General features: G+C 38.6%; 1 protein-coding gene across 1 annotated transcript in view; it reads left to right on the top strand.

Annotated features, from left to right (window-relative positions):
• Positions 1-495: 495 nt before the first annotated feature.
• The window catches only part of ARID2 (AT-rich interaction domain 2), a 170,681-nt gene continuing 161,492 nt past the window's right edge, over positions 496-9,684 (top strand). The window contains exons 1-3 of the mRNA XM_060166464.1: positions 496-722; positions 837-930; positions 2,000-2,097. Of these exons, the coding sequence (XP_060022447.1) occupies positions 631-722; positions 837-930; positions 2,000-2,097 (284 nt within the window). The 5' untranslated portion in view covers positions 496-630. The remainder of the gene's footprint in view (positions 723-836; positions 931-1,999; positions 2,098-9,684) is intronic.

Raw genomic sequence — 9,684 nt, 5'->3', positions numbered from 1 at the left:
AAACCACCACACAGACCTCCCCCTCCCCACCCCCAGCCCCGCCTGCCCCAGCCCCGCCGCCGCCGCCGCCGCCGCCGCCGCCGCCGCCGCCGCCGCCGCCGAAACTCTCGGGCCTCCGGCCGCCCCGGCCCCTCACCGTCGGCTCGCCTTTCCCCTCGCCCGCTCGCGCGCCCCCGGCAGCAGCACCATGTTGAATCGCGTCCCCGGGCCGAGCCGCCTGGGCCGGCGGCGCTGAGAGGCGGGCGAGAGCCGGGCCGCGGGAGGGAGGGAAGGAAGGGGTGGGGGCCGCGCTCGCCCCGCGGCTTCGCGCGGATCCGGCAGTCGCCTGCCCCTCTAGTTTCGCTCCGATTTCTTTAAACTTTTTTAGAAATTCCCCTCCCTCCTTCCCTCCTCTCCCCTTGGCCTCCTGCTCCCTCCTTCCCCTCCTCCTCCTCCTCCCCCTCCCTCCCTCCCTCCCTGCGCCGCCGCCGCCGCCGCCGCCGCCGCCGCCGCCGCCACCGCCGGCCCATGACTGAGCCCCGCCGCCGCCGGCCGAGGAATGGGCTCCGGGCTCTGGTAGGAAGCGCAGGGAGCGGGGGGCGCTTTTAAAACACCGATCTGGGTTTTTTAAAAACCTCCTTCGAAAAAATAATGGCAAACTCGACGGGGAAGGCGCCTCCGGACGAGCGGAGAAAGGGACTCGCTTTCCTGGACGAGCTGCGGCAGTTCCACCACAGCAGAGGGTGAGAGCAGAACCGGGGGGGCAGCGCCGGGGCGAGCCGGGGCGAACGGGGCTCTCCCGCCCGGGCCGCCGCGGGGTCCCGGCTGACAAGTGCGGGGCTTTCTCTCTCCCGCAGGTCGCCTTTTAAAAAAATCCCTGCGGTGGGTGGGAAGGAGCTGGATCTTCACGGTCTCTACACCAGAGTCACTACTTTAGGCGGATTTGCGAAGGTGAGTGGAAGTTTTAATTTGTATTTCCCTCTCACTGGTCTCCTCCAAAAAGTCTCCTTTGACCCCGGAGTGGGCGCTCGGGGCCGGGGGGGTGGCCCGCGGGGGCCAGAGGCGTTCTTTTCGCTCCCAGCCGGTGGCACGGAGGCGGACGGCGGCGGGGCTGTTTTTGGCCTGGTGGCTCGCGTGCGCGCGGCGGGCGCGGGGCTCGGCGGGCGGGCGGCCCGGCGCCGGCTCGCGCCCTGCCCGGTGCCCGGCCGGCCCGGCGGGGTCTGAGCGCCGCGGCGGGGAGTGCGGGCGTGCGGGGCGCCCGCCCGAGCCCCGCGCCCGCCCCGCGCCCGCGCCCGCCCGCTCGCTCGCGAGTCAGCTCTGCCGCCGCTGCCGCTCTAGCACAGGCGGAGACACAGAGACACACAGACTCTGAGAGCAGTTTTCGTGCAACTCAAAATTAGCGCGGGCAGGTTTAACATCGATAATCGGCTGCGAAATGATCCCGGCAGCCGGGGGCACAGCCTCGGCCCCTTCGCTCTCGGTTTATACAGCTAACAAAAGAAACCAGGACCTGTCTCCAAATAGCCATCTTAGGCTTCAAGGCTAGGCAGAAGCTGTAGGCCTCAAAGAAGGGCCTATGGAGATGGATAGATCTGGGAGAGGGATCGGAATCGGCCCCGGCCCCGACCCCCCCAGAACCTGCGGACGTCGCTCTCCGGAACAGTATTGATCCTTTTGAACTTTTTTTTTTTTTTTTAGTGTAAACGAACCGCGTTGAGATTTAAAAGGGGGCGACAGAGGGACTTGCGATTGGTTATTGTCCGGGCTTCAAAAACAAAACAAACCCACCAACCCCCCCCGCCCCCCCAAACAAAACAAGTGCTCTTAAATACTGGGCTCTCTCGTGAAAACACGGTGATTCAAGCAGCCCTTGCTTAGTTACTCTTACGGATCGAGCCGAATCACCCACTGATGCCTGAGGTATCTGCAGATCTCTGTAGAATGGGTATTTATTTCAGAGTTAGGTTAGAGTTTTCTTGAATTGTGCACGTTCAGACAAGTGTGGCTGTGTTTTTAACAGGTTTCTGAGAAGAATCAGTGGGGAGAAATTGTTGAAGAGTTCAACTTTCCCAGAAGTTGTTCTAACGCTGCCTTTGCTTTAAAACAGTATTACTTGCGGTGAGTAGTAGTGACTCTTCCAACAGTGTTTGGGAATAAGGGACTTATGGGGAGATTTGTTTCAGCAAAAAGAAAAAAAAATCCCCAAACAAGAAACAAACCTTGCACACCAGTCTAAACTTCTGTTAATTTCAGTCTGAGAAACATTATCCGTAAAGTGAGATTATAATAAGGTGAAAGTTTTCCTCACCTATTTTAGGATTGTTTACATTTTTCATACAGAATCATTACAGGTGACACCCCACCCCCATCTTGGTAAACATTCTTTGGTGACATTGTTATTGATTGTCTGATATCCACAGAGGGGCAGAAGGGTGATGCTTAGTAAGAGTTAAGATAGTTAATGAAACTTTGTATCCCTTGGGAAATTTTTTTCTTTGTTTTGGAAACTCCTTTGCCTTTTAAAATTCTGACTTTAAGATTTTTTAAAAAAATGAAACCTCTGTGTGGAACCGTGTCACTGAGTAGTTTTTCAGTAGAATATTTCTGCATAGCATAGCATGTTGGTGCCTTAAGTGACCAGGATTGTTTTTAAAATATATATATATATAAATATATATATAAATTTTTTTTTTGAATTTTTTGAATGACTTAAAAAGCTTTAATAGGATTGTTATCTATTTAGGAAAATTAGGGATACTACAAAATAGAATACTTTGATTTGGATTTTCTTTCATTCTTCCCCTTCTATTTTGACTATTTATTTGACAAAGTAAATTTCTTATTTAGTTGGCATGTGATACAGTTTAGATATATATTTTGTGATTCAGCCTTAATTTTTTCTCAGTTTTTCTCCTAGGAATATTTTTATATTGTAATTTCTTATGAGGTCATCTTTTATTTTTAATATTTATTTTACTTACCCATAAAGGCTCTTTGGTTGGTGTTTGTTATTTAAAACTAAAATAATGCTCTTCATATTTATTGCTTTTTAATAATGATGTTATAGGATGGCCTTTTAGGTAATGTGGCTTCTACATAATTTGAGTTTGGCATTTATCATTGCTCCAAATGCAATATCCAGATGTACATATTCTGTGTTATGTTCAGCATTCTGGAATAGGAAATGCAGTAATTGCACAGGTGTACTTTCTGTTGGCTATCTTAGATTGACTTCAGGCTTGAAGCTGAAGAGTTTGCAGAACTTTGTGAGTAGTTACTGAGTTACACAGAAGTCTAGAAAATATTAAATATGGTTAGTTGTTATCTCTTGTGAGGGTGTGATGGCATGTGTCAGAGTGCATTTTAAAATAAAAGACTGAAACAAAACACAAAGTAAAACAAAATTAACCTTCAAAATTGTTGATTTAGTAATGTGGTGAGAAGTAGAAAATTTTTTATTTATGGTGATACTTATTTGCTCATTTTCATTTATAATATTGAGGGGAATACTGTTAATACATGTCCTGGTTTTCTGGTAATCAGTTTGAACCATTTGGATTTTAGACCGTTTAAAATACATGTTAAGTTATGCCTGATATTTATTGGATGATTGATTGATTGATTTTAATATCCAGAAGGTACTGTATGATATATATGTTTCATGGGATGTGTGTTTTTCTGAAGAGTTTACATTCATACTAACAGAGCTTTAGCATAATCAAATGGCTAGACTCCCAGTTTATTATAAGTTACATAAATATTGTTTTTCCAGTTGTGATTTCTATCTTGGGATCTATCATCCATTGATGATACTGTTTTTAACTATGTAGTTTCAGGATTGTTCACAACTCTATATTGTTCTCGGGTCAGTTTGAGTTTTATGCTCTTATTAGAAGCTACATTTTGAACTATGTCCTTAGCTAAACTTGTTTTTCCTCCATATGTCACTCTCCAGGTTTGTTTTTGTAGGGTTGTAGCTAGGCTACTAGGAAAAAAGTTGAAGTATTTGTTTTGGAAAATAAAACCATGTGAAGATTTGCATGGCTTGTAAAGAAATACAAAAGAAATATGCTGGTCAAAAATTGGGTACTACCAACCTTGGAAGATTTTTTTCCATAGTGGTGTAATATTGCACAGTAAGAGGACATGTATTATGATGGGTTTTACACCTTCCTCTGAAAAATCTTAACTGGCAGACAGGATGCCAAACTTTCACAGTAATTCTGTTACTTAACCATGAGTGCCTCTTCATAGTAACCAACAGTAATCAAGTGACTTTGTAAGTTCCTTCTTTGATATGTCAAATTGAGTATCATGGTTTCTGCTGAGTAGATAATGCAGTGTGTTTTATAAATCACAGGTGGACAGGTGGACTAATTTTTTTTTAAAATGAACTGCTGTTTCATTTGACTTACTGTAAGACTGTCATTACATGTGTTCTTGTTTAGAAGTTTAAAATTTGCTGACATTCCTCTGTAGTTAGATAGGTAGCTGTTAGCCTGGTATTTTATGATATATTTTCATGATATTGCAGACATTTAAATAAAGAAGAGCAAACTAATATGCTGGCCATTGTAACAGACATAGACATCAAATACAGAGACTTGAGTTTAGTGGTCTGCCAAAAGTTAGTTTGATTGTGTCAGACATACTCTTATTCAGTTGTAGATTGTCTACAAAAATTTCTCAAAGTCTGAAATTGAAAATGCAATTGATTATTTGTTTTAACATTGACAGTTAATTTTTTAAAATAAAAGTGCCTACTGATAATGTGTAAAAGTACTATATTTAAAGCTTGGATATTACTCATCTATTATGTCTATGTATTTTGTTTTCAGTTAGTTCCATTCTTGGCATGTACATCACAATATATTCCACAGATGTTCATTATTAGAATACCTTTATAAGTATAAAAGGATAAGTTAATAATTTCCCACATTTTGTAGATGAAGAAGTTAAAGTGGAAAAGTATCTAAATGGCTTTAGGGGCATTTGTTAATTGGAAAAAAAGTTGTATTCTTGATATGTGTTCAGTAATATTTAATCAGTCTATTATGAATTCACTTTGTTAGTCAAAGTGATTTTAAGAAATTAAAATATAATTGGAAATTACTTATGGTTAAATTTATGCCTGAGTGTGTTTATACCCAGTGTGTTCCATATTTACTCAGTTAATTTTATATTTTCATTTTGTTTTGGTACTAAGATTGGGGACAATTTACTCCTCTTACTTTTTGTTAAGAATTTGAAGCCTTGGTATGAAGATTTAGGTAAATATTTCAAATACTTAGTTGAAGAATTTTGTTTTAGCTTACTGATGCCAATAGTACAGCTATAGTCAAGGTTAAGTTGATGTTTCCATTATAAAACTTGATTTTTGAAAAAGAGGTGAAATACCTTGGACTTAAAATTTGTTGTACAACACTGTATGTTACTGATTTTCTTATAAAATGATTTTTTTACATGTACCTACCTTTGGAATAGTCAGAAACTTAATTGTAGAATTGTACCCGCTATAGTGAATTTTCAGTTTCATTGTGAATTTATTTATTTTTTTCCCCCCTTGGTGGATGAAGCCCTGCCTTAAGTTATACCAATTAAAGTTTATATTTATCAGGTAAATAGAATGAATACACTTGTGTGCTGGGTGGTTAGTGTCTACCATGTAGATCACTTTTTTTAAGAGAAAGCCTTTTATGAATCACTTGAGGTTAAATGAAAGAATGCTTTAAAATTGTAATAAATAAGTAAATAAAGTAATACATTGAGTTTGTGTATCAACAGAATTGATAAATGGAGATTGCTCTCCTTATTTAAGGAAGGAAAATAAAAGTAATATGAAGACTGGAAGAAAAATTATATCTAAATAAATTATTCGTATATGCATTTTAAAATTAATTTTGTAAACTGTAACCTTTCATTTTGAACAAACCTGATTTTGATATCTTCTCATATTCTGTTACAGTTTAGAGGGTGTGCAAACTTGTTGAAAGGAGGAGTGGAAAGTAGAAAAAGTTGAAAGACTTATGAGACCTCAGCTAGGTTAGTGTTGTGTCTTAGAAACCATGTTTTAAATAGCTTAAATTTGCCCTCAAGTAGAAATAAATCTAACTCTTTCCAGGGTGGATAGTTTTCACTGAGGACGCAAACTAAGAACTTAACTGTAACTCCCAGAAGTGTTTATATGCTTTTTTGCATTTAAATTTTCTGCCTTAGCTGTCAACTAAAATTGTCTGCGTCTAAAGAGGAGCACTCTTATAATCCTACCTCTTCTCTGTTGTTGATTTAGTATTTTCAGTTGGTTGTGTGTAAAATCCACTATGACTGATAGAGAAGTATATCACGTCTGTGAATATTTTGTAATCTGAAATGAAATGATATTGGAAGTTGGAAAAGGAAGGAAAAACAAACATTTTAATTCACTGGAATTTAGGTGCATTAGTCAGTGAGTAAGTACTCAATACTGCATGTTTTTAGGTGAAGTATTTAGAGTTTTTTTCATTATTATTTGGGGGAAGGCTGCTTATTGGGCATTTTCCAGAGTTGTACAGTCCCTCCTCAAGTTTGCTAGTAAATGTAGGGTTTGTTTGAATTAGGAAGTAGAGGACACATGGGGGGTGGATCTCTTTCTACTGCTTTCATCTGGCACCACCATCGTCACCACACTCCTGGGTATTCAGGATCAGTTAGAGTGGAGATTCCCAATTTGTGCTGTATGAAGCATTTGTTTTCCTGAAATGTCAATATGTTTCCCTGAAAAAAGGCTAAATGAATTTGAGTAATAACAATAAATTTGTGTTACTTCATTGAAGGACTTCGTAGAGACTGTATTTTGTTAGTGTGAGTTGTGGATCTCAAGACAATTTGGAGAAACACTGTTTATTACCTCCCTCCCTCCACCTATGGTAAATGATGGTTCCCAAACACTACCGTACATCGCAGGGGAATGTTGGCGGAACATCTACTAAGTTCTGTGGAGCACAGTTTGGGAAACCCTGAGCTAGAAGAAATGAGGGTAAAGGAAGAAAAATTTTAAATATGGAAAATGAGAGGTAACTGTGTATATTTATATAGATATATATATAGATTTATACAGATTTAAATGATTTTTATGGTGCTATTATTTGCTTATCTTTATCAATTGCTGTGCAGAATTATATTGGTAATACTTAAATAGTTGTTCGAATAGGGGACATTAAAATTATCTTGTGTTCATTGCCAGGAAGAGAAAGGTAGCCAAATCATTGGTCACATTGTTTTGCAGAATAGTAATTACTGTTGTTGAAATATGATAGTCATGCTAAAATCTGTATTTGCTTCAGTTCTACCATTTTAAAAACATAGGTCATAATCATGAATTTTGATTTTAGGGAAAGCTGTTTAGAAGTAGATCTTGGTATAAGGACCAAACTTACTGGAGATAAAAATGGAGATATTAGAATTAAAGATTGTCATCAAATATTTTATGGTTTGAAATTATAAGCATAATTGTTATGAAAAGCAAAAGTATTGGCTTTTGAATTTAAAATAAATGTAAATAATATGGTTAGTTCAGTTATCCATAGTAGAGCTCAGGAAATAGGCAGGTTGATTCTTTTTATTCAGAAGTACACAAAAATGTATATATGGTGATTGATACTAGTATTGGTTACCTATCATAAAGGTTATTAATGGATTCACTTAGGATACAAAACTTTTGGGGGACCTGGAATAAAGAGATGGTTTACAGCAAATTGTCACTCTCAGTAGCGTTCAGATTTTCTATGAATTTTATTGCACTTTCCAGGAATTGTGTTATTAAAATAGAGTCTAACATACAATTTTTTGTTTCAAACATTAAAAAATATCACTTGTGCTTGGATACTTTTTGAGTATTCATTATGCTGTGAATTCAAAGTTAATTCTTTTCTACAAGATATATACCCTTGTGACTAAGTATATTGCAGTGATCTATGGCTGGAACTGGAATCTCTTGGTGATATGTAGGAATAGATACTGCATTATGAATTATTGTCCCCAAATGATAGATTCATATTTCCATTAATATCTAAGTTAGTGTTTGCAGGTCCACCCCATCTTACTGCAAGAGAATTTTATGGTGAGGCTGAATCTCTTGTTTTGGCTCTTTTATCCCATTAGTCTCTTAACAGCTCCCATTTCCTATCATGCCACTGATTTATTGAAGTGGTGGGGTCAGTTGTCCTTTAGAATGCCCTAAATTCTAGATTTGGTTGACTGCTTCCTTCTAGTGTCAGTTAACTTGTTCCTCTATCCCCTGTATCTATTTCCTAAAATCTATTAGATTTAAAGATTGAAAAAATTCAAGTTTAGTATTTTAGGTGTACTTTAATAGGTAGTGCTGTGCTTTTCATCAGATTATGAGGCATATAATGTTTAGTTGTCCTGTTTTAGTGGTGCTAAGATTGATCAGTGGTTTTATGACTTAATGGTCTAAAACTGTATTTTTTTAAAGTGTGCCCCAGGTGATTCTTAAGTACACTGAAGTTTGAGAACAGCTGATCTAAGTGTTGGAATTAAACCAGTTGAGTTGCTGAGATAACTGGTTTAACTTGGCATGAACATGTTGGCCAGGGCTGCATCCAGAGCAAAACCTCTAGGTGACATCTGGTCTAGGGGCACCTGCTCAAGCTGCACCTGTCATCTCTAAGCAGAGCGTGGACACACCCTACTTTGTTTCTGGGCTCTAGAGAAGATAACAAGGGCTCCACTTAAGGGGGAAAAAAAGGGGTAAATGAACTACCAATTTGAGCTTATCATAACTATTTGCATAGTAATTTGGATTTTAAAAAATCAATTAAAAATAAAATTTCTTAATATCTAGGTTTTGTTTTTAAATAAAACTTTATAATATTTTCCAAATGGAATGCCATTTATTTTATTGAATTTACTGACCACTTTTTCTCTTTGTGAGGATTTTGTTGGTCTATCTCAGTACTGCTTAGGGGAGTTCATTTATAAATATAAATATATTTATATATAAATATATTCAATATAAATATACATGTTCATTTATAAATGAACATGTATAAATTCCTTTAAAAATAACAATACTAACAATAGCTTGTTTTGTTTAATGCACTTTATCTTCATGTTTCAAACTTTTCATATGTAAGATTTTATTTTTATCATTTCAGATTTCAGAAGTAATTGATGTTATTTAATCTCAGAAAAAATAACACTTAGAAAAGAATTTCTTTACACCACTCAGACTCTTTTCTTCTGGAGCATAGGGGCTACTAAAAAAAACCAAAAAAGGCTGTAGGTTATTATCCAGCTTTCAATCTTAAGTGTCAGCCATAATTGCCACTTGGTAAGGTTTATTTTATATATTTTCAAGCCACACTTTCTCCCCTTTACCTTTCCATTCTTTTCCCTGGTGATAGACCTGCTTTACATTTCACAAAGCTTTGTTTTATACATAACCCTCCATTATCCACAGTTGTTAAATATCTTCAGATATATTCCATGCCCTAGTATGTTTATCTTTTGCTTCTTTCAGTAAATGAGTTTTTTCATTACTGTGTAATGGGACCAAGCCAAAGCATTGCTTTTTATGAAGTAGGATTTGAATAAAGTTGTACAAGAATGTATTATTTTAATATACATCTTAATGGGATACATGGCAAGTATCTTTAATTCTTTCTTTCTGAGTTCTTAACTATTGTACTTGGTAAATTGTTCAGT

The sequence above is a fragment of the Lagenorhynchus albirostris genome, chromosome 11 (genome assembly GCF_949774975.1).
Source record: "Lagenorhynchus albirostris chromosome 11, mLagAlb1.1, whole genome shotgun sequence".
In the NCBI taxonomy this organism is placed as follows: domain Eukaryota; kingdom Metazoa; phylum Chordata; class Mammalia; order Artiodactyla; family Delphinidae; genus Lagenorhynchus; species Lagenorhynchus albirostris.
Note: the sequence above shows the minus strand (reverse complement) of the source record. Positions and strands in the feature narration are given on the sequence as shown.